General features: G+C 38.0%; 1 protein-coding gene across 4 annotated transcripts in view; it reads right to left on the reverse strand.

Moving 5' to 3' along the window:
- Positions 1–26495, reverse strand: part of STRN (striatin) — a 60533-nt gene that overhangs the window by 32156 nt on the left and 1882 nt on the right. For all 4 annotated transcript variants that reach the window (XM_032184348.1, XM_032184347.1, XM_032184346.1 and 1 more), the window contains exons 2-5: positions 15795–15898; positions 9277–9350; positions 6413–6491; positions 4287–4451 (exon numbers count right to left, since the gene is read on the reverse strand). In XM_032184348.1, coding sequence (XP_032040239.1) covers positions 4287–4451; positions 6413–6491; positions 9277–9350; positions 15795–15898 — 422 coding nt within the window. The remainder of the gene's footprint in view (positions 1–4286; positions 4452–6412; positions 6492–9276; positions 9351–15794; positions 15899–26495) is intronic.

Below are 26495 nucleotides of genomic sequence, written 5' to 3' on the forward strand. Positions count from 1 at the left end.
AGGTGGGAATAGTTCTCTAATGTAGCCCCAACACTTTAAGATACTCAACATTAAGCTCAGGGGTATGACTAGATGGCAATTAAAATAAATAAATTAAAATTAACAGAATTCAAGTTACATATTGTCTACTGTAAATCAAGATTATTTTCCTAAGTATTTTCACTGCAGTAACTACTGTAAGCTTAACCATACTGAAGTAAACAGCACCCATGTTATACTCCAAACATTCTCAAAAGCCTCTGCCATAAAAAGGCTCAGCTTACTGTTGATTTGAGAGCACTGAGTCACTGAGTGTCTGAACTCTGGCTGTTGACATAGGTACACAAGTTCTGGTATAACAGACTTGACTCATGAAAATTCGTAGAAGTGGTGAGTTGAGAGCAAGAGGAGTATCCTCCCTACCCACCATTGAGTATACATTTCACACATCCCTGGAGCCAAAGGAAAAACACCAGGGCTTACCCTTTCAGCAGTCAAAGACATTTAAAAAAAAAAAAAAAAAAAAAAGTAAACTGTGGGTGCATCGGTGCATCTAATTGTCAGAAGTACAGCAGTAGATCAGAGATATTCCTGAAGGAGGCTGAGCAACAGCAGCAAACACCATGCATACCTCGGAGGGCTTATGAAAAAAACACACTATAATCTGACAGTGTAGCAGTGTAGAGAAGCAAGTCTCTCTCATTCTTCAGTTGGAATTTCTTTCAGTACAGATCTGTGTCTTGTTCTCCACTACTTTCATTTCACCGAGAAAGTATTGGTTGATTACCAATAAATGACAGTCGTGACATAAAGGAAAGTTTGTTTCCTCGTTTCTGTTATCTCCTCTCCTTCCCCCAAAGTGGTAACCATATGGCAGCATGAAAACATCAAACATTTTTTACTTTCTATGGAATTTATCAAATGAACGTTCAGTTGCACAGAAAGCCGTTTAGCCAATCTGTTCTTTCTGCAACTTACGCTGCTATATGGAGAAATCTTCAAGAACATTTACATCTAATGTGTCTCCCATTTTCCTGTTCGTGTAACATATTACTATATCCCATTTTCCTGTTCATGTAACATATTACTATATCAATTTTTTCTTCCGTTCTTCATTGTGCTCTTTTCCTTTCTACAGTACATTATCTTCATCACATTCACCCACGCTTTTTCCAAAGTCTTACTGATTTGTCTTTGTTTCTCATCCACAAACTCTTTCTTCATTCCCTGTACTCTGCTTCTCACATTCTTCCTCCCATGTAAACAATTTTTTTAAAAAAAATCAGACTTAAAAATCTGCATTCTTAGCTGAGTTCACAAACCCTTTTCTTCCAAGACCAAACAAGTCAGCAATGTTCTGTGAACTGTATTTTATTGCTTTGACACAGATATTTCTTGTTAGACCAGATTAATTTTCATGCATTACATTTTTTCCAGCACTCTGTTCTTCAAAGACAACTCAAACATCTTCAGGTTGACCCTTAGCCTCAGACTTGCTAGCAGGTATTTGATATCAATGTCCATTAAAAGTTTTTAACCACAAAATTTGCCAAACTCCATTGACTTCAGTAGTTTACAGCCTTCTGTGTTCTGTGGTGACAGGAAAGCTTTCTCCCATGAAGTATTTCACTGTACCCATACAGCCACTGCCTATCTTCCATCTGCATTTTACTTTGCAACTGTCCCAATGTCCTGTGGTCCTGGCAAACACATGCATGGCCTTCTACTTTTAGGGGTTGCGTTAAGGTTTTGTGTTTGTTCTTTTTTTCCCTTGGTCTTCTGATCTCTCAATGTAACTTTTTCCTCTTCTACCACTACGACATGGCACTTGTTCGCTGCACTCCTTCCAACTTTACAGGCTCATTGTGACCCCAATCCTCTTCTCACTTTTCCTGTGCACCAGGAATAACAAGAAGCTTCTAAAAGAACTGTCAATCTTTTCTCCATCCTGTTACATAGCCTAGCAGTGAAGTTGCTTTAGAGTGCTCGTACCTCAACTGTGAGCCAGAACGAAGATGAGCCACCTCATTTTTTCCCAGGTCTGGTAAACGGATAGAAAAATGTTGAACCAAGTTTTTGAAGGCTCATTAAGAATTCCAGTTGGGATCAGGTACAAGAACTGCATGCCTTATAGATCTCAGTGACCTATTCAATACCAATCCTCTTCAGAAATAAACTGGTTTGTATATTTTAAAGGAATGCTGATAATAAAAGAGGCTGGTAATGGGTAAGTATGAGCTGAGAGCAACACCTCATCTCCTTTCAGATTTCCAATCTGCCATAAAGCTGCATTTTGAAATTTTTGAGGCAAGTGACAATGCAGCTGGGAAGAGAATAACAGTGTCACACACCACAGGAAGAGTGAAGTATAACATATTACAGAATCTAATAGCACAAGATGAGATAGCAGTTAAGTAACAGTCTCGGTCAGGAAGAAAGTCACGAACACCTCCTGCATGGAAAATTAAAAGAGATGTTCAGAAAGCACACTTGAAATACCCAGAAGAATTGCAGCATTGAGAGCTAGCCTTATACTGAGATTCACCAAGGGATTTTGGTAAAATCTCAACTTTTTCCTTTCAGTAAGAAAGATGTCAGCTGAAACCCACAAATTCAAAATGACCCATGAAGACTGACACGGCTTCATTGGACAAGATCACTTGAAGAGTCTTCCACTGGAAAACCCTGGAGTCGAGTCTCACATCATACATCAAAATGCTCCCCTAATCCTTCTCATACAGTCTTCCACCTTATGCTTTACAAGTGAGATGAAAGCAGTTTCTTCGACTGTGCACACCTAAACAGCCTTGAACTTGAAAACATGTTTTTCCTGCATCAGTGAGTATCCACAGCTAGAGGGTATACTACAAGTGTTAAAACTGATAGACCTAAAATAAACCTATCCAGAAAGGAAATACATAGGAAAGAAACACAACTGCATTATTAATTGCTATATTAAAAACCACTGTCCAACCATTTCCTCTATCAAATAATTACCTTATTATAAATACCCATCTGTTTTGAAGAGAAAACAGATTTCAATAAACTTTCAAGTATAAGAAGGGGAGCTCGGTTTACCCATTACCCTGAAAAGAAGCAACTCCTTCACCAGAAACCAAACTAAAATTGTTGTCATCTATCAAGCACTCCCCGTTCTTCAAAAACAAAGCTGTCGCACATAGATGACATGGCTTGTCAACTGTGTAGCAGCACAATGTATTTCAGCAGCTTGTGAGTTTTCTCATACACTCAGATTTTCCACCTCACAGCATAAAATTTAATTACACAACAACAAACTCCTGCCCTCACAAAACTCGTTGGCCTGAAGTTGCAAGAGCTATCTGCTGGGTCCAATGAAATTTTACACAAATGCTTTTTAAAAGACAGAATGTGACATATTGACAGTATTAGACCTTAAAATAAGGTGGTCTTGAATTTTGCCACATTAGCACAGAAAATGAAAAAAGAAGCAGAATCTTCAAGAAAAGCTGTGCTTGTTGATGACAGCACAAACCGCTGGAATAGTAACCTCATGTATTGTTCAGACAAACAATTCTGCATCATTTTCCTTAAGTTTTGTAGCTACGGTACTTTAAACAAGAACAGATTGCTTTCCTAATGCCTCTACAGTTAAGTTTTGGTTTTCTTTGACTTTTTTGAAAACAAAAACCTCTTTGCATAGAAAATGCAAGAAAATGGAATAAAGGCTTTTATGTTTTCAGCATCACTTAAAAACAAATGCAAGGACAACAAGTTTTTACACTCCTTTACTGACTTCTCACAATGTTACGAAATATTAAAAAAAGATAAAAAGATAAATGAGTATCTTACACTTCACATTTGCACATGTATATCCACTCAGGGAAAACCATGGATTTACAGAAATCAGAATACAATATGAGAATCTGCTTTTCAGATCCGACCAAAAAAAAATCCTGTATCTCATATTGATTATCACGTCAAAGTCAGCATGCACCAGAAAAAACAAAGCCTGTAAGATATTTTAAGTTTCCAACAATCCAAATAAGCTGTTAACTTGAAACAATATTGACCTCTAATCACATATCAAATGTCTCGATTTGCCTTTGTGCTGCCATGCAACTGGTAAAAAAAAAAAAACAAACATGCTGCTTTTAAAGCTGCATATCTTAAAAGTTGTTCCCGTACTTACTGCTTTATGTAATAAAAGTAGTTAAAATTACGCTAATGTCCAATTAGAAAAAAGGCTCAAAATCTCAGTAAACAAAAATCTGTTCTACACCATTAATCACATTTATGCAGAAAGAGAACATTTTCGTGATACTCACCCAATCATTGTGTTTTCTTTAATCTGGCCCTCTGTACCATTTACCATTGGTTCTTGATTTCTGTTTTCCTTCTCTGAAGCATCACTTGAAAGTCCCAGTAAAGCTCGTACTTGTTTTGACTTCACATCCAATATCGTGTCGGTGTAGCCCACTTCTTGCAGATACCTGTAGGACAGAACTCATGCTAATTTTTCACGCATATCTTACTCAAAACAGTAAATGAAAACTTCTCCCTAAACTCATCTTCAACCCCATAGCTTAGCAAAGTATGGTGCTGTGCTAACGAAACATGCTTATAAATCATCCTGTACCAGCTGCAGAGGGATCGCCTCTTGCAGTACCAGCCTCTACAGTCACTGAGGCGGGGGGGGAAGGGGGAAATAATCAAAGAGCCTAGCAGTCAGAGGTTATACAATACGTTATTCATTCATTTACTAAAATGGGTGGAAAAGCACTTTCAATTAAAATATTTACAACTGGCTTATAAAAATTGCCACAGTTGCATGTACAATATAGCCATTTTATTCTTCAACACATGGAAAACACACATGAAGCCTTGCAAGACGTGTCAGATATGTTCCTTCCCCAGGCATTACTAGAAGCCTAGAAAACAGAGGGAATAAAACCAAATTCTGTAGCTATAGCTACTACTAAAACCTGTTATTTGTAACGTACTATGTTTGATAAAATCTTTGCCTTGCCATTTTCTCATTCTTCAGAATCTGCAAACTATTAATTTGTCTCGCATATTTGGGTTGGTTTTGCTTGTATGAAAACCTTAAGGTCTAAAATTGGCTCTTTCATCAATATGCAGTTGTACCTTTGCATACAGTAATGCATCTGGAAGACCAAATAACTGGTCTCTGTCCCTTCCTCTAGAAAAAGAAAGTTACTATCTTCTCAGAAACACCGAACAGATTAAATGATCAATATTCTGGATAACCCTGAAGAGTAGAAATACTAGTTCACAATAAAAGCTGTCACAAAACAAGGATATGCACTTTCCTAGCAAGAACATCCTCATCCGATTATTTAACGATATTCTCTACATAAACATATTTGCAGCGAAATACTGACTGATGACTGTATCAAAATCAAACGAGTCATCTATGCAAAACAGAGTCTGTCAGTAATACAACTTTTTTATTCAGCAGTGTGTAACTTACTCATGAATTACACTGGGAGGGAATGACTTGCCTTCAAATCACTGATCCAAGGCAATACTACTTTATTTACATTTATTCAACTTACATGCAAATATATGGGTTCTCGAAAAAGAAAAGGAAGTAAAAGCCATCCAACTGACAAACTGGACAATTTAATTTTTGTATAACTGCTTGGAAATAGGTCCTTTCTATTAAAGTCCAGACTGTCCTTACCGTCTCCCTCCCCTCTCATTTAATCTTCTGTAACACAAAAACAGAATTGGATATCAAAATTTTGCTAGCTGATTAGAAGGCCACAGAATCTAGCTATCATCATAGTGAATGAGGCTAATGCATGGAAAAACAGACATAAGGAGACCTTGATGACAGGCCTTGAAGAGATCTTTTCAATTTAAACCAAGTGCTGTAACTAAGGCAAAAGCAAAACAAACAAACAAAAAAAAACAACCAGAAATATGACCAAGTACCATGGAACCGCATAACTCATTATGAGCAAAATTCAAAAATTTATTTATATTAGATATTTGTGCCGTTAAGATGAACTGAGAATTAGAAAGCTTCTAGTCTAACCTTCTTAGTGTTTTTTGCACATAGACTAAAACAAAAGTTATCCCTCTCCAAACCAAGTTATTATTACTTTACATAGTTGCAAAAAGAATTGTTTTATTTTGTAATTGCAAAAAGAATTGTAAAGTGTCATGACCTCCAAACAGATTGTTTTATTATACTCAGTAAAAGCAAATGAGATTGTCTGATGACAAGGCTTCTCACCTGAAGTTCTGAAACATTAACTTTTTTTCAAAAGCCTAGGAAAAGTAGGGCAGAAGCTGAATGAACTTCATCACACTAACTTTTCGTCAAAGAAAATCTAACAGAAAAATCAAATACCACCATCATCACATTTCATTACCAGATACTTTCCCTTGTATTCATTATTCAAGTTCTTCTCTCTATACTTACTGTCTTAGCAGCTGTCGTCCTTGTTTCCATATTAGCTGACTGTTTTGTTGTGGCTGAATCTCTGTTTCATTCCCTTCATCTGGAAAAGATTATTTAATTATAAGCAATTTTTCCTTTGTCCTACTTCTAAAAAATATGTCCATCCACTTGTGAAGGCAAATGTGATTTGTGTTAAGATTATTAGGAATGGTTGAATAACAAAATAAAAACTTCAACTGTCAAAAAACCAATCCAGATTAAAAAATGCATATAGCATGTGATTCTCGTACTACCTACACATAACAAAGATCGTCAAGTACATCTTACTGCAGGAGACCAAGTTCCACTAGTCATTAGTGCCTTTCAGTCTGTTTCACATCCAAGAGTCCCTTTTTCATTAAGGGGACAATCATACAAACAATTTGGAGTCCCAGATTTGCACTAGCCTTATAGTGTGTGTGTATATATTTATATATATATATATATGTGTGTGTGTGTGTGTGCGCACTCATAATTAAGTTTAAATACAAACACTTAACTGCAAACAACGTCAAGTACAACTGTACAAGTACTTGAACAGCGTCATGTACAATTATATCTGTTTACAATTTTTGGTCAACCAGTTTCCTTATTTTTGGACCCATCAGACCTATTCGCATCAACTTTACATTCATCTGTGTTTGCATTAGCTTTGGGGGAGGAAAAAAAAAACAGCAGTATTTGTTTATTTTTTAACTTGAAAAGCTGATGAAAAAATTTCCACCACGTTTTCCATAACCACAAATCTGGATGTGAACAGTAGTACTCTGGGAAAATCCACAAAAAAATTACGTGGCTGTTCTGGTGAGAAACCTACCTGAATGCTGGCAACCAGCAGCTACACATTTATGGCATATATAGCTTCATACTACACCATGGTATTTTTTCCCCTCCCCAGGAGACAAATAAGCATACATGTATGCTTCCCAAGATAAAAGACTTTGGTTTATTATCTACAAAAGATAATAGATAAAACTCTATAAAACTAGAAGGCCTTGTGATCCAAACACTGAAGGATGAACAGTCTTCTTACATAGACAAAAATTAAGAACCAGAAAAACCTGGTATAATCCTATGAATAAATGAGTATGTGATACAGGAAGTATACTGTCCTCACTGAGAAGTCATTCTCCTTTAAATAACTGAATTCAAAACCAAACAAAACAAACAAGAAAACAAAACCCACAACCTCTACTGAAGAAGCTATCAAAGATTAATCAGAATTCACATGCAAGAGGAACCGTAAGAATTTTATCTATATTAAATTCACAAACCCATTTGATGGGCAAATCATCAATTGCACATAGATCTTCTGAGAACAATTGAGCACAGCTTGACTCAATACACAAGCTCACTCTATGCAAGAATTAACACACAACTGAGATAAATTTGCCTGAAAATCAATTTTGAAAGTGAAAACCTTCCTTCTGAAGGTTAAATACATCCTCAGTCAAGAGTTCTCTTTTTCTTACGTCTCAGAAATGATGACTGCTAGCAGTAACAGCAGTTTATAGATGATAATGAAGGGACTTGTATAACAAGAAAGTAACAGCAGATCTCATGAGAAGTAAAAAAGATATTTAAAAAAAAATCAGATCCAACTCTTACATCTAAACTGTCTTACTGGGTTTCCAAGAGATCACAGAGTAAACAACCAACAGGGATGCATTTGGAAAAACTGCTAGAAACACTTCTGTATTTTTTCCCTGACTGGCAAGATGGGGGAAGAAGAAGAAAAAAAAAAAAAGATCTATCCAAGACAACTCCAACAGTTGTTAGAGCAACATGCTATAGCTCCATCCTGAGAAACTACAAAAACGAGATCTGTAGAAGCTATCAGATATCTAGGATGCTGGTGTGATCAGGACAAGGTTTTCTAGTGGGCCATATATAGATTGGAGTCTTCCACCTGAGTAACACCAAATTAAACAATTCCTTCAGTTAAGGAAATGACCTGGATAATAATATGAAATAGAACTTTCAAAAACTTCATTGTATTTTGGACAGGAAAAGGGTGGTGTAAAATTTCATCATCAGCTGGTGCAGGATTTTTTGGTGGTTGTTGGGTTTTTTTTTGATGGTGTTTGCATTTTTTTTCCCCAAAAAAATGATCTTCTGAATCCCATGAGGTGAGAGTTAACCATGACAGTAAAACATGCCAGCCCTTAGACAAACCAAATGACAGAGCTGAAGTCTGCAGACTATATATTCTTCCTTTATATACAGGTGATTCTGGTTGCTGTAGTAGAAGCATCAGGGGCCTGAGATGCAAAAGTAGCTACCTATTACTTCTCCTCTCAAGCTCCTGACCTACAACATACTAAAGGTATAATCCTCATACCCTTCCCCCCAGGGAAACTAAGGATAGATAGGAACAGGGAAAAAGGAAGTAATTGCAATTCTGAATTCCTCAAGCTGAGTGCCATTGTCAAACTCTCACTTACGTCTAATACATATTTTCATACAAATTATGTACCACATAGTTCACATCCTTTGCTATTAACTTTTTATTCAGAAGAATTATTCAAAAATAAAAGGATTCTATAGCTATAAATCTAATAACTCTCTCTTCCAAAATATCCATGCACATTACTTAGAAGGAGATCAATTATTCTCTTCAGAAGCAGTCTGCTGGGTTTGCATTTTTTTTAAACTCATTTGAGACTCTTTTAGAGCATTAACATATTTTTAATTTTACATGAGTAAAATACAATCTTCATTAATTATGTCTATTCCCACTGACTCTACTAAGTGGCATATTTCATCAACACCATCATTTCAGCATTTGCACAAACCATAGCTGAGCTTTTATGTCAGTAATGAACTCATTCTTCATAAAGTCTTACCAGAATCATAGTTTGGTGGCTTCATATCTCCCTGATTCAATTCTGTGCCATATTTTAATTTGTGATATTTAGCCCTGAAAAGAGAAAAAAAAAATCAAAAAAAAAAAACCAACAAACTATTAGCACATTTAAAGAGTATGGATAAATACATAAATGTTACCTGTCTTCACTACAAAAGTCACTCCTTCTTTCTAGGGTATGTACAAAACAAGTAATTTCAGCAGGACTTCAGAGGTGCAATTTTGTCTAATTATTTTTTTCCAAGATTTAGAGGTATTTGCAAAGCAAATACTAATTAAACAGATCAGCAGTTAGTAGGTTGTACAGAATGGTTTTACTTCCTTTTGGCAATATGCTTGCTTCTCCCACCTCTACTCTTCTTTTTTTTTTTTCCCTTAAAACTTTCATTAAACTATCAAACATTTTTACTATCCACAACACTTCGTATTTCACTGTCACCTCAGTTAAGCAACCTTTTTTTTTTTTTTACCCTTCTTCAAGCTCTCCTCGCTAAGGACTACTCTATACCAGTGCTGAAGTCTCGTGCTGATGGCAGCCCAGCAGCTTCACCAATTTGTCATACAGCTGCTAGAACTGACACTCAACTGAGTTAAAAATGGAGACTTCTCTTCCAGAAATACTTAGCCTACAGAAGGCCTATTGTAATAAACCCCACAAAGCATGTTATATGATAGTAAGACTAGCTAGAAGTAAAAGAAAAAAAGCATTATGACTGAAAAAGTTTCATCGTACAGAACCAGCCTCTATAAACAGAGAAAATAATGCAACAGTAGTACACCATTACAAATGTACATGTAAGTTATTAAAGATTCATCAGAGTAGATCAAGTCTTATAACACAGTAATGAAGAGAAAAAGTGAGGCAAAGAGAGCCTCACTGTCTGCTCCCCCTCATCTCACGCTCATAGTAACTCCAGTTTCTATGGTTGGTTTTGACCAAATATGAAAGCTTTAAAAGACTCCAAAACCCTATAAAGTTTTGTAGACATTCCTAATCGTGTAGAGAAGCAGCACCCTCAATATAAGGCAAGAGAGAATTGAGGCAGTACTCGACATTCAGCCTGGCAGCAGCAGGATGACCGACTGGCACACACGCAGGCACAGCTCCAATGCAAATGCAGCGAGCTGGGTGTAAGAAGGCAAGACACAGGCTACTGAAGACAAAAAGGGAAAAAGAACAGACCCTCGTATAAACGAACAGGAAAATAGGCTTTTCTGCCTCCACAACTCACAAGGGAACACTCCCACTTAAAGATTGTTTTTACAAAAAAGAATGGGTGCAACAAGTCACGATTGCGTAAGGCAAGTGCCATTAAGCTAGAACAACCCTATCAAGGGGGACTGGAGACAGCTTTCAAGTTACCTCTGCCTCGTGATTGCTTCTCGGGCATCCTCAGTATGTTATTCTTTTGTTTCCTTTTGCCTTTTCCTATTCCATCAAGCAAACTCATTACTTCTAATAAAATGATGCTGAGAGTAACTAGCAATGCTTAGTAGTTCTTTAACTTAAGTATTGACAGAACAAATTCCCTACTGATCCAGCTGCTTTCTAATTATAATAAACATTTAATTCCAGATGTCCAAAGTAATGTTTTGTGCCTTCTTATTGAAAATTTCCCCCCTCATTCAGTGCACTATAAAATCAGTTCAGCGAAGTGAGAGTATTCATCCACATTCTAATCTATTAATGGTAGGTTTGTTTTTTTTTTTTTCATTTTTCTTTTTTTTTTTTTTTCCCTCCTCATAATGCATGTTTTTTAAAGCCTTTATTGTTATTTCTTACTACAAGAGGATAGCCTAGATTACATGATCTTAAATGCCATAGGCCCTTAAATTTATTTTACTACTAAGCTGGACTAAGACTTCATCTTTCAGAAGATTTAACTTTGGGCAAAAGAGGCAGAGAAAAGTAGAAATACAGATATGAAAAAAAAGCTGACATACACTGTCAGCTCTTTAATTGCCTATCCCAAAAAGCAATCCTTATTTCTAGTTTTATTGAGAAGGTTAAAAACAAAAAGCTGTAGACCTTTGCCCACGTGAAGTGACAGAAAATCCAACGCCGAACTCAAACCTGAATTAACTAGAATGGATTAGCATAAATTCAGGTAGCTGAGCAAGACACCAGTCAGATATGAATCAGAAATATGAATACCATGTCAGAGTACACGGCCTGGTGAACCCATCTTCAACTACAGTCAACTTCTAGTTTAGAGGAGAGAAAAAGAGATAGATAAATAGCTAACAGTGCATTGAGAGAAAGAGAAAATCTACACTAATTCTGTTCTAATTAGTAGCATCTTTATTGTATAGCTGACAATGTCAGAAGTATGAAAGACAATCTTCTTCCTTCTGAAGTATATTAAGGAAAGAGCTGAACATAAGGATTCAGGCTCAATCTGCAAGGAACAGTCTTGACCATTCAATTTCACATACTGAAACCAAACGGTAAGCATCTTCTCATGAAAGAAACTAATTCTTGTCTATACACATTCTTAATATGGTTACTCCCTTAGCATGTTTATATTTATCTAATCCTACAGTAACCAAGTGTCTCCTGCCCACCTGTCACACTTATTTTCTCCATTTCCTCAGAAAGTACATATTCCAGTTACTATCTGCTTGAAATTGGCCCTCAACAGTTCACTTTGAACTCTAGTTCACATATTACAGCAGTGAGATGCTATTACCACAAAGGAAATCAAACACATTTCTTCTATAAATCAGTGTACAGAAAAATCAAAGTTCCTTCACCCTTTCTGTCACCTGGTCAAAAACAAGGAGGTGGCTTTGGTGGTTTAGGGCAAGTGGAGAGATCAATCACAAAGACAAGCCTTATTATCTGAAACTTGATCAACTTTGGTAGTTTAACATCAATTTCTGAAAATTACATCTGCATTATTAACAGTATGCAGAGACTGGAAAATTACTTGAAAATAACTACCTTAAGGGCACAATTTTACAGGTGTCATTTTCCATCTGAAAACTAGCCTTGCAAGTTGTTTGGAAAAATCCTATTTCAGAGCTGAAAAACTACTTTACAAGGAAGATAGTCTTCGGAAGATAAGTATTACAATTGCTCTGCCTTTTTCACTTTCTTGTACAAGTAATTTATTAGTAGCAGTAGTGGTGGTATCTTTAAACTGTGTTTCCATTACATGAACGGTGCTTCGAGACATTCAATGTTGCTGCAACAACACTGGAAGAGCTGCTCAGGAAAATGCTAAAAGCTTTCATCCTTCTAAATTTCCTAAAACTGAAAGCAATGAAACTTTTCTGAATGCTTCACACAGAAAAGTTTGATTCCAATCAATAAAGGCCACTGTTTCTTGGAAATATCTGTCGCCAGACCTGCAGCATCTGATCCAGCTGTGCTGAGGGAGCCTGCCAAAACATCCGCAGAAGATCTAGGAGTCGCCGCCAAACCAAGAGACATAAACAAGAAAGACTGCCAGGAACAGCACTGCAAGATGTTCTACCCAGGGGAGAGGGCGCCAGCCTTACTCTGATCAGACACACCAGTGCAGAGAACAACATAAAATTAAATCAAGTGTTTCTAGAGACATGGCTCAAGAGTCGAGTTCTTCGGCTGGAATATGTTAAAACAGGAAATGACCTAGACTAGATTATTAAATTAGACGTGTACTTGAGAGAAATAGAGCAACCAAACGTACTACATTTTGGTTAGCTCCTGAAAATCCAGAGAAAATAATGCAATTTATTGGTGGTGGAGCAACTATTAATATAGTAATAAAAATAACCCTCAAGTATGAATCGCCTCGCACTGCAAGCTACTGGATGTTGGCAAAACTACATCAGAACTGCTGCTGAAAAGGTGGTACTGCTTAACTACTAATTATCTCCTAAGTTCTCTTCTCCTTAGTGTATTAAGACTTTTCAGCAGAAATAACTTGGCTTCATATACAAACAATGGAAAGGTAATCTCACAATTACTGAGATAATGACTGAACATTAAAACTAGATTTGTCAGAAAAAAGCGTCATAATCCTTATGCAAACACCACTTTCTACCTTCCCTGCTATAAAATTATGCAAGTGCCATGAAATAGAAAACAACGACACTGCTTCCAAAGCTTATTATTTATAATTAGCTTAGTAAAAAAAAAAAAAAAAAAAGGAAAAAGAAATGCTGAAGACCCACTCTACAAAATAGCAGTTCATAAAAGCATGTACGTGAGAAAACCAGCGTCAATCATTTCTTGCTCTGAGGACACTGCAAGCACATACTACTTTGGGTCACAGTTTCACATTCTGTCCCTTTACTAATAACCTGTTTATTTGACCTATCGTGGAAGGCTTTGGTACACTGCAAGGCCATGGCAGAAGTGGAAGAATGCAGGGATGTCTCCCTGCCCCCTCCCACCTGCACCACCCTTGTTATAACTTGACCAGAAATGTTTTCTTTTTACCTCATAGGATCTAATTTTTCAGCCCTGAGTTCCCAGTGGCAACAGCCAGCATATAAACTAACTACTGGCTGACCAGGCCAATAGCTGATTTAGGGAAGTGTTGGGAAAGAGAGTAGTGCTTCCAAGCTCCGTGTGTTGCCATTCCTTCAAGTATCAAGCAAGAACACTTGCTGGAAGACATTTCCAGCAGAAATACAAGACCATTTCTTCAGTAACTGGCAAACAACACTACTGTTTAAAACCACAAACTGTTATAAATAGCTGTTCCAGCACACACCATTCACAAACATCACATTTACTTTGAGAACTATTTCACTCCCATAAAGAAACCATCAAACTCGATCAGATCAGCTGCCCATGTAGTTTACTGACCTAAGTAGCCGAGGCTAATAACACATACTGCAGAAAAAAAATATAAGAAAAAATGCAAGATATGCGTGTAAAAACTTTCAACAAGAGACCACTGGGAATTTTTCCTAATTCCGACAGTGAATGCTGCATTAGGATTTAAATGCCTAATTAATTTAGTTGGCTCTTACTGGATGCAATTGGTAGACATTTTCATTACAGATATGGAAATTAAAAATATTAACTCTTACAAAGCTTCTTTGATAGTGCACAGAAATATATTTATTTAGTCTGATCATTTTGGATAAATTACTAATTTACCTGCATTATGAGCTTGAAGTATTAGAGAAATACCTTAGTAACCAGGATACCTCCCTTAGTTTTGAAATACGAGAAATCTTACTGAATATTATTCCTTAGAGCATAACTTTATCTGTACAAGAACATACTCTGTTCTCTATCTTCTTTTAAAGTGACTCCAATCTTCATAATGATGCTTCAAATAGACTTTCCATGGCTATAAACTACTATCTCCGTTATGCAGAAATTTGTCATTTTTCTATGCTATTTGATATAAGATCAGTGCCATAAGAAGGCCTGCGAAAAAGGCTATCTACCTTAGTGTTCCTCTGATAACTCCCTGAGGCAAAAGCAAGTATGCTGAAGCTCTGAGGCTACTGATATCCAGAAAAACAGTTGCAGCTCTATGCTAGCAAATAAATTGGTAACTACTGGAAAAAGTCAAACTGGATGGTGTAAGGCATGTCTCGTGTGCCAACAGAGCCCAAGTAAGATGAGAAAATCTAAATACAATACAGTGATGTACAACTATTAGAATCCTTTTTTTTTTCATCTAGCAGCAATAATCTATTCCTTGTATGTGCACATGTATATTTCTGCTAAATCAAGCAATTTAAAACAGTTCATTTTATTAGCATTTAATGAAAGAGAAGTAGGAATAATGTGATAGGGAAATGGTACACAAGCAATGATTGCTTTGCAGTAGTACCACAAGCATACACTTTAGTTAAAGCATTTTAAAACACATCTTAATAATAAATAAAAAAATGATAATTACAAGTCACCCTGCCCTGAAGTAAATCACTGGAGTAGAAAGACTTCTCCAAACACAATAAAAATAAGTTGTTTGCTTCAAAGATTAGAACAACAGTAACATATGTATAAAACAGACTAGAGACTTCCATTGAAATTCCCATAAACAAAGAAACTAACATTTTATTAGTTGGTCAACACAGACACTTCTTCATTCCTCACACAATTAACCAGAAGATATTCCCATAGAGTCTATCATATTGTAAAGTCTAAGAACTTAGCAAGATCAAAACCTAACAGTTACTAAAGACTTAAGACAGCCAAGATTTCAGCTACTAGATATTAATAAACAAAGCTAGCCCTTTGAACCAAAAGGGAATATTCCAATTCTGGAGTATACAGTTAGGTGGAATCTTACCAAGGAAAAGGAATTAACTATTCATCAGCTGTGGGCTTTCCTCCCATATTTCTGGAACCATATTATATTAGCTATTGTTACCAGAATACAAGCATTTAGACTGCTATTTACTATTGGTAAATATTACTATTTAACAATTTGTGAGCTGATTGTATATATAATAAATTTCTCTCATCTTGGTCAAACACAGAGGCAACAGTATCTGTCTTCAGAATTTCCTCATCATGTACTCATCACCAAATCAATGTACCTTTCCTGTTTAAGTGCATATTCCAGCATTTTGATTCTCCGCACTAGATCCTTCTTCAGATTTTCTTGTCCCTTCCTTTCACCTTGAAGGAAAGCGATCTGGGCCTGCAAAAGAAAATATTCAATGTAGAAACTGTTTCCTCAAAACCATTCAGCAGAGCTCAATCCTTCCTCCCCCCTCAAGTTACTTTCAAATTGATTTGTACAGTTCAAAAGAAGTTGGCTTAGTGTGTTTCATAAACATTTAATGCCTAAACTAAACACTGCATAGATAAGCCTTCTAAACTGCATGCTCATTACAGATCCTAAAAAAAATACAAAGATAAGAAATAAAGCAATTCTAATTTGTTTGACGGGCTTTATTTACTTTCATGGATAAACATTCAATCAAGGATAAGGAGTAGATAGAGTAAGCATACAAAAAAACCTTCAGCAGATGAAAGTATTTACCAACAATAAGTAGAAGATGGAAAAGTATTTCTGCTTACTATCTGAAGTAGTATATAATTAGTACACTGTTGTACAGATACATTAGATACATGATACTAGTCAGAGAAATGAAGTACAGCATGTTCAACTAAAAGAAAAATAAAACCCTGTTTGTAATACAGTGCCAACTGTTAATTATAATACTAAAATAGGTTAAAGAAAGATCACCAGAAGTACTGTAATTAAGAGAGAAAAATGGGAACCAGGGAAAGGTATTTTGGTGACAGAGAAGAGGAGAGAAGTGGTACAGAAGTAAATAGAAGTGGAAAACAGACATCTAGCCTTTATCGACTTTCAGCAGAGTAGGGATTTAGTTGCCTGTGAAAAACCTCCTTTAAATAGAAAGTGATGATAACCACAAGATACTCATTCCTAATCATAAAGACAGAACTACCTGCTTTTGTACTTTATGCTTAAATCAAGCCCATTACAAAAGACAGGTTCTCTCCCAAGTCATGAAGTATGCTTTAGACAAAAAACACCTATGGGCAGTCTCCACTTCACACTTCAGCCCCCCTGTACTGCCAGCTGCCCACTGTTTTCAGTATCACAAGCTTTGATGCTGCCTCTGCAGCTAAGTCTCAAAGCATCCCATGCATTTGCTGAAAAGCATGAACAGCATAAAAGGCAACTAGTCAAGACCATCAGCCATTGAACACGAAAACCAGCAAATCTTTCATTTCTACAACCATCCTTTATAGAGAAGTCTGATGTTTTCTACAGGTACTGCAGTCTGCACCAATCTCTCAGGAAAAGTTTGTGAGAAACAAACAAATACTGTCCCTAGCTGCCACAATTTTGAAAGCAGTCCCCAGATACTGTAATTAATGAAGCAAGAGACTTCTAAAGAACAACTTACTTGACTTTAGGTTTTTACCTTGCTTGATGGTGGTCAGCTAGATCAGCTGCTTTAAAATAAGATACCAGCTGACGTAATTTTGTTGCTCAAACACAGCCAGTAAATAGCATGACAGGCACTGAAGAAGCCCTAGCTACCAGTCACCAACTACAGCAGCCAGGTTATGACGCATGGCAAACATTGACTCCTCTCCAATTAAGTCTTCATCTTCACTGGGGAAAATGTATTTCGCTTCCCAAAAAGCCTCAGCTGAATGAGAGGAAAGCACCAAGCTTCTCACTTGGAACTCAATCTGGAATGAGCAAAGAGCTGCAATCAAATTTAATGCTCACTGTACAGGATGGAAAAGTTGCGGTACCGTCTTGGGAGCCATCATTTTCTTACACTGTGCATTTTAACTGTGCAGTGAGCACTTCAGGCCCATCCAGCTTATCAATGGTAGAAACACCTCAAGCACATACAAATCAGCTTGTAATAACTGTACAGACCCCAGATCACAATGCAGAGAGATGTGCACCCTGATAATAATTTTGCTCTCCATGACCCAAACAGGCCCAGGAGAAACAAACACATACTGTTTCAACTAAGAAAGCGAGAGAACATTGAAGAACACTATCAAAAAAGTAAATAATGTAAATATGTAGTCAGCCAAAGTGAAAAGGATTGCCCAATGACACCAGGCACGAAGCCCGTGTCCCTGCAGGCCGGCCCGCCTGGGCCCGCCTTGCCCGCTGCCCTGTGGCAGCACGGCCATGGCGCGGCCCTCACCGCCATAGGCCCAGCAGGGAGGTCGGCCACTGCCTCCACCAGCAGTAGCCTGGGCAGAGGAAACACATGGCCTCTGAGCGGCTTTGAGATGAGAGACATAAGTGGACTTGACTTAAAAATACTGTATTACACACCTCCTTTACATAAAAGTGAGCAGCGCTGCTCATCACTGCACTCCTCTGCTATAGGGCAGGCCGGGCTCTGTGACCTGACTAATCGTTTGAGAGCCAGCACCTTCTCAAGCACATAAAGTAGTGTAAATAGCAATACTAACCACCTCTGGAGCTGAAGCACCTACATTTTATAATTCAACAGGAAAAAAAAATGATTGTGCTGTACCTACTCAGAGCCACCAGCACGCTCTGTAGGTAATACCCATACTATACATGAAGAAAGGCTGCTGGAAGAAATGTTAATTGATTCTTTGAACCTCTTTTGCTGTCAGTGATACACCAACGCTGTCACTGATGTCTTACAACTTTTCTTGTTCCTAGGCTTCCAAGAAAAGCTCACAGCTATTACTCGAAAAGCACGCAGCAGCAACAACAGGCTGGAATCAGCAGCCCATGAGCTGCCTTTCCAGCCCTGCACAGGCTTTGGCTTTCATTTCATTTCACAATGATAACACAAAAAAAGTAAGGAGAATATTCCCCCATCTTTCTCATCAGGAATTAGCAATTCTTATTCCTTATTTATGGAAGTATGGAATAATTACAATTAGGTTGGTCTTAAATCATCCTTTATGTACGTAAGCTGAAAGTTTCGTGTCACTAGTTAAGAAATTCTTGATGAAAATATTAAGGTTAAATTGTAACAAACATGAGGACAGCATTAAAATAATAACTAAAATCTTACATTAACCATAATACTGAACAGTCCATATGTCAGAAGCATATTTCCCTCTTTACAATGTTTGGCAATTAACTGAAAACATGCAGAGGAACCTAGATGTTCATACTACAAATGAAACAATTTGTAATATAAACGAATACTTAATTTACATAGCTAAAATGACAAATGATGAGATCAAGCAGTATTTGCTCAGTCTGTAGCACAAAATGGTTATAATTCTAGGTTTATCATTTCTGATCAAAATATTTAACCAATACCTGTATAAGTATCTGTGCAAACAGTTCACATGTAAGAGGTCTGAGTGCTGACATGACAGAAAGTATAACTGAACTGCACAACTACAGTTTTCTTATAATTAGAGTAAATGGCAGAATTTTATAAACAAATTTGGACTGAACAGACAACTCCCCGTTGTCGCAGCTTTGGTGCAAGCCGAACCACAGGTGGGAGCTACCGGACAGCTACAGAGCAAGGGAGGAATGCTTCAGCTCCCCATAAACTGTAACACTCCCTGCTTTACACTTGTGCTTTGGCCACTCCTCGGAAAGTTTGCCAAAAATGTCAAGAATTCACAACCATGCCCAACAAACAGGTTTTGTGACAACTGACCTTCTAGCTAATAAAATGCATCAAGTTGTAAACTAGTCATCAGAAACCTCTAAAACTGCCCACGGGGATCACGCAAAACCCCATATTGTTTCTTGCCCTATGGGTGGGGCACAGCTCTCTATAACGCAGCCAGCCCTGCTGGCTCAGCACTGAAGCCTCACAGCAGCAGCAACCTCCTGTTTATTCCAGGCTAAGTGCTAGGAGTTGCTGTATTACAGCTAATCTGTTAAATTAAAATCAAGAGAGTCAGGTGGAGGGGAAGAAGGGAAAAATAGGATACATGGAACAGTCTGATAGTCTGTGTCAGCTACTATTATATAGTCCATTTTCCCCCCACTTTATCTATTAAAGTTTTTGGTATTACCAACTGCAACAAAAGCTTTAAGTTTCAAGAGCATCTGGTCTAAGCTAACTGTACTGTAAATATCTTAACTGTTCCATTTCTTCACCATGAGATTTTAAAAATAACATTCATTTTTAAGTTTAAAAGAAAAAAAAAAAAAAAAAAGGAAAAACAGAATCTCAGGTGTGTTTAAGAAATTCCCCAGAAGGCTCTAGGGTCACTTTACTGTGAAATGGACAAAACCGTAAGGCAACATGCTACTTAGCACAGTGTTAGAAACTTTATTATTATTTTTGAAGTTGTTGCCTTCCTAATACACGTCTTATAAATACAGAAATACCATCAAACAATTACACTGCACCTTAATACATATGGATGTTATCAATGTTTAAAAAGTAGGCTGAAATTTACACTTTCTGGAATCATCACCCACAGTGACAAGGATGTCAAAAAGTATACCTGCACAGCTTCTTAGACTGGCATCCTGACATTACAGAAAAGAAAAATAGTTACGAAAATTTTAACTTGAACAGAAAATGTTTACAAAGAAACAATGCTATGGCTACTAAACAAATTACTCATGTTTACTATCAACTTCTATCTGTTTATAACTTTTACAGCTATTTTAAGTTAAAAGGGTATGTTTGTGGTTTTTAATTATTAAGACTCAAAAAACACTAAACGCCTTTCCATTCATTTCTTTAAAATATTTCTCTTAAATTTTAAAATAAGTAGCACTTCAAATTTTGGGGCACTTGAAGGTCAACAGCCATCATTTGGCAAAGTAAGAGCTATTAAGATACACAATCGTGTACATACCGCTTCTCTAATTCAACAACAAGGTCTTACCAGGTTGGGAGATAGACGGCAAGGGAGGGAAAACACTCTGAGGAAAATATTGTAAAAACATGTAAATAGCTAGAATAACGAAACAGCTTTACAGATGGATCAGCCTACAACAGTCGTCCTAACCGGTCCGCCAAGATCTGCCAGAACAATTCTGCAGGCTGTCAGGTGTGCTCAGCATTGCAGATTACAGTTGCCACACGGAAGCGATACATGGCAAGTCTGTTTGTAAATAGGTGCAGGCATGCCCTGAAGAATCAGGGGGAGAAGAGGAGATAAAAACCAGGTATACCTGAGTGCGTACATGAAGGGGGAATAGCTGCGGTCTAGCACCACTGGCAAACAATTTTTCAGGCGCCACACTTGAGAAATGTTGAAAGTCACACCCACAAATTTGCAGCTCCCAGTCCTCCGAGCGATGAGCAGGTAGGATGCTTCTCTATGTGCCTGCAGCCATTGGAGATAACACAAACTGCGGTAGGACCGCCGGCAGGAGCAGGATGCAGGTACTGATTCTGAACGCTTCCCATCGTGGAGAATATGTGATCCTGCCGAGCATGCGAGGTCTGAACTGCTAAACCATCACCAGGTTAAAACACACTTGATGCCCTGTATTTCAGGAGTTGATTTTACTCCAAAAAACAACATCAATTTGCTCCATTACTGGCATTAGAGATAAGCACTGAAAAAGTTAAACCAGCCAAATGAGATCAAAGATATCGCTTACAGTAAGAAAAGAGAGTTGCAAAAGCCATCCACTTACATTCTTCATCTCTTTGAAAAGATTGTTTCAAAACCAACTTGTTATCAGTCAATTTAAAACTCCTAGTAGGTCTTCCAGAATCAAAGATGATTTACTAATTTATTCCTGGCAATACCTTGATTACTAATTTAATCATCTCACCCAACAGGAACGCTTTTCTTTCTGCAGTTTGAAGTGCTTTACTACGTAGATCTCTTTTCAGATAGCCAGTCTCTCTTTTATCCACTCTTTGCTACTGCCTTTCACTATTCTAGCAACTACAAACATTAAAGTATCTGCTGAGTTAGACAAGCAATATACATTCAGCTTATTTAATCATTCTTCAGAATTAAAATTCTCTTTAATCCTTCAGTCCTTTCTGTAATACACTTAAGTGGAGAGCATTAACTTTTTTTTTTTCCTTTTGAGTCACAGGAGCACACTCCACGCAGACTGACATAAGGACAAAGAGATGACATTTTCAACGTGATGTAATTTTGTAGGCAACACTGTGGTGCCTTGTCACAAAATAGCAGCATATTATGAGCTCAAGTCCAAACTGTAAATGCCCGAATATAATTCCTTTCCACTTGCCATACAAGATCCCACGCACAGAAGGGCAGAAATGCAGCAAGAGCAACCAGCAGCAAGACCGATACACAGACTTCTGGCCCGCATCTAAACTGTGACAATGGAAGTTCACGGTCCGAAGGCATCACTTGGGCACCATGAGACAAGGGAGAACAAATCTGAAGGAGAAAGGCAGTGGCTCTGCCACAGGAAGAGGAGCAAACCAGACAACCTCACAAGCATTTGGGAAGGCAGTGGGCACACACTACTGGTTTTTGCTGCCACAGCCAGGAACACCTACGCCGTGCCCTCAGGCACGCCTCGGCACCCCGAACTGACTGCGGCACCAAGTGGGGCAGACACCAAATGAAATAATTTTGCCCTCACCTCCTGTTTACAAGCACAGCTACGAACATTATGCATGCCGGTTCTGTTGGATGCTTTTGCAATCCTGCCCTATGCGCCTGACTGCCCTAAAAGGAAACATATCCCTGGCTAAGAGCAGAAAAATGCAATCTTTCCACACTGCAATCTTGCATTTAACTTCTTTGTTGCTGGGTTACTTCAACATATTCTATTTCTGTTTATATCAGCAAACTCTGTACAAATAGGAAAATAAGATCTTCTAGATGAATCAAACTACCACCACACACCAAGCAGGCCACTATAACAAAGTAAACCTTCATTTTCCCTCTTGAGGGTATTTTTATTTTTAGTGTATTGTCTGCAGAGGTTGGATCCCGAGAGCTCTAACGAGATACAGAAGATCAGTTTAAAGTATCTAAGCATTTCTCAGCAATTAAAAAAAAAAAAGCAACAACAACAACGACAAAAAAACGATAACAATCCCTCCCCTGTTTATCAGTCAGTTCTTGCCACTTCTCAGATAACAAACTTAGAAGGGATGACTTGAGGAGGCCTGGCAGCCTTGCCAAATCAAAAATGTGAGTAGGTTACTGACCGATACCTATCTATTTTCTCACAGAACTGTGCACGGATATCAATTTTAGTTGAGGCTTAATATTTGTGTAGCCTTATTTCTTTTAGCATTAAAGCAAGGTGAGCCAAAAATCCCTTCAGATGCATGTGATCTTCCTTTGGGAATCTTACACAGCCTGGTCTGGAACTAGTAAATAAACTCTCCGTGTCTACTGAAACGCAGATAAAGGGCGAGTTATATTTGCAACTTCTTGTTCAAACAGTGCAAAGTTACTTACCCCTTATGCAATAAAAGTGACATGAGCAAAGACCTTCAACAGAAAAATGAGTCCTACAGCTGGAGTAGCACACAGCCATACCAGTTTAGATTATAAACATGCATCCAAAAAGGCACATGATCCTTCACTATAGGCTAACCTGACACCAAAAAAAAAACAACACCAAAGTTGTGCACCTAGACCAATACAAACTATTTTTCACTTCAGCAATATTCAAATATTAAATAGCAAGCCATGAAAATCAGACAGTACTTTATTATTCTGAAGTATAATACTGTGAAAAAAAAAGTTTCTAAGCTTGAAAGACCACTTGGAGACAACGGTAAGCCTTCACACATTTGCAAAATTCTATGCCTGCTCATCCCACGTTCACATTCACAGTAGCACCTTCCTAAATGAGTTAGACCCAATTAAAAAGCGTTTCATGCATTTTTGCTAACTTACAGGTTTTAAGAGATTTGAGAAGAATGTGAAAACCTGATGCCTGGAAACACTGGGATCGTTTATGCAACAAAAAATATCACAAGTCTATAAAACTCAAGTACAGACCTGCAGAGAACCGGTCTCATCAGATTTTATTTACATTCCACTTCTCCACAAAAGCTCCAGATTTCTCTAATGCAGCTCTTTAGTCACTCAGCATCTACTCCCACCAGTCCTCCTGGTTTGAGTAAGACAAGTCATGACGGCTTATCAATGAGAATACGGGGATTAGCTGGCAGTCGTGCATGTCAGCAAACAAACAGGAAAAAAAAGGAGCACAGAAGCTTCTCTTTGCTTTGCATGAATTTGGCAACTAGAAAGTTTGCTACAAGAAGTTATCAGAAGATTTGTTAAAAGAAGTTATCAGAAGAAAGAACATCTGGTAGCCACTGAGACCCAGTTAGCATCATCTTTCCCAACTAAATGTGCCTCAGTCTTCTGACTTATTTTCATCCACTCTTCTTTTGATTTATCTGATGTGTTTGAAACATGTAAGTTGAAAATACTGTCCTTTTGGGGTGGAGAGGAATTTAATACTGATCACTGTTTTCTTTGTAATATCTGCCTTACCAGGAGAAATATTTTATCAAAGACTTCCACAGCACTTCTGCCAACTCCTTTTTCACAGAGAACCTCTGAGATTTGATGTATGTGTTCATATCTGAAAAATCTTACACAAAACTTCTTCAAATGCCATTTTATCTTCCATTTTATTGGCAAAACCACCTTCAACGCCTCAGGAGTTTTCTTCTAACTAAGCAGCTGATATTATCAACTCAGCACTCACTTCTTTTTTCTCTGAGCAGTATTTCTGTATTGTCCAGCTATCACAACAATTTTTGACTAGAAACGTTAACTCAATAAGAAGACCACGATCTAAAAGCCAACTAACAGTAAATATCAACTATTTCTGAATCGAGTAACCAATGTCCTAAAACACACTATAAATAGCCAGAGCCATCTGGCTGGTTTGCCCCTTCTCCTCATTACTTTAGCTCGTCTATCTCCAAGGACACAATCTTGCCATTCACTAAGCCTGGCTTCGCTGCCTGCCTTTTGCCTCAGAAAAGCAGCAGCAGGAGGGAAGATCACCACCAGTGACCCCCAGGGAGCTGCAATTGCTAAATCCGACTTCCATAACCGACCTCAAGTGTTTATCTGTTATTTCCACCACATTCCTTTTATTACAGTTGTTTGCTATCATTTAACCACAATTTATCTCATTTCATAACTCCTTCCCTATCTTTTTTTCTCCTCTCTCTCTCCCCCCTCTTGGCACTGTCTTACAACAGGAATATTTTCAGCAGAGCTGCAGAGACAAACACAGGATATTCGCCTTTCTCCCTAACCTCTTTGCAAACCTTCTCAAAGGAAAGCTGGCCTAGTCAAAACAATTTTGGCATCACCGTATTGGGTACCACTACTCCAACCATTCCACCACCTTGGAGAAACAGCTATCAGTCAGAAGAAATGAAAACTTCCAGCGGAGAGGACAGGAGCGAGAAAATTCCTTAGGAGGGTTTGGGGTGCCTACACATACATGGTATAGCAGTTTGCTGCAATTTAGAGCATTTGTGAAACATCAGACACACCAGCAGCAGATCTGCAAAGCATCTTTGCCAGAAAGACATTGATCTGTCAAAAGCAAAACATGCACCTTACTCCCAAGGAGCAACTGAGCGTTCCCCTGGGAAGCCTTCCCCACTGACTCCCCCGGGGAGCTCCCAATACAGGGCCCCCACATGCTGCCCCTGAGCGCGGGGCACTGCTCATTAACGCTGCTCATTAAGACTGCTCATTAACGCCACCAACAAAGGAACAAAACAGGGAACCACCCCCAGGCAGTCAGAAGGCCCACGGCTAAGGCCAGGCGGCAGATCAAACCCCGTGCGCCTCTAGGAAAGCCGAAAATGCCCCTGGGTTTGTGCACGTGTTCGTCTCTTGATGAAGCTGTTGGGACAGGCTGGTCCAACGCATAATGACAACATTGAAATGCAGTCCAGAAAAATGCAGAATGAATAATAAAAAAAAAAAATCCTTAAACCTTTTGCAGAACAGGAAACCCATTCTTGTCAACTCTCCCAAGCAGCTCCTACAGAATTTGACAAAAAGAAAGTTGCTTGGTTCTGAAAAGATGCAAAAATAAGCGATAGCACTATAAAACATGGTTTGTCAATACCAGAAGGAGAAATAGGAAAGTTCGTATTTATTCCTGGTGAATTACTACACAAGGGGTCATGAAAGTTTATTATTAGGGTAATTTTTCAATCTGCAGATGTCAGAGTACTGTAAACACAAAGCCGGCATTAATAGTGAAATGCATAATTAGCATATAAGCATCTAGGGAAGCCCTGTATGAATCTGTTTTCAGTTTGACTTGAAATACACAGCTTACTAATGATACTTGCAGAGACATCAATATTGAAGTCCTCTTTCACCCTGAATGAAGAAGATTACATAGTAGAGACAATAATCGTTTTTAAAGATTAAAGAAGAATAATCAGAAAATTGCAGCAAACGTGGATAGTTGCCAGGGAAAGCAAAATTTAGGCACTTGATAGGAATAAAAACCTTGGGAAAGCAGTGTTAGACCAGCAATTAGGAGCAGAGAGTAAGATGCCTGACATGTCAACTCATGTATTTTTCTAAACTCCGGGAAAGGGTGTGTGTCACCTGAACAAGCATCACATAACTCAACAAAATGGTACTCTAGCTGAATATCACATTTAATTCCACACAACTAATTACAAGGAAAAAAAAAAAAAAAAGCCCAGAGGGGAAGAAAAGGAAGACAGGAAATCACAGTTGGATTGACTTATGAGGTGGTTTTCAGAAGGAGAGTATAGCTTAACTAATCACTGACTGCAGAGCAGCAGCCAAGCAGGGCAATATCTTAAGTATTTAAATATCACAGCAGTAAGAAA

The sequence above is a fragment of the Aythya fuligula genome, chromosome 3, assembly GCF_009819795.1.
Source record: "Aythya fuligula isolate bAytFul2 chromosome 3, bAytFul2.pri, whole genome shotgun sequence".
Taxonomy (NCBI): domain Eukaryota; kingdom Metazoa; phylum Chordata; class Aves; order Anseriformes; family Anatidae; genus Aythya; species Aythya fuligula.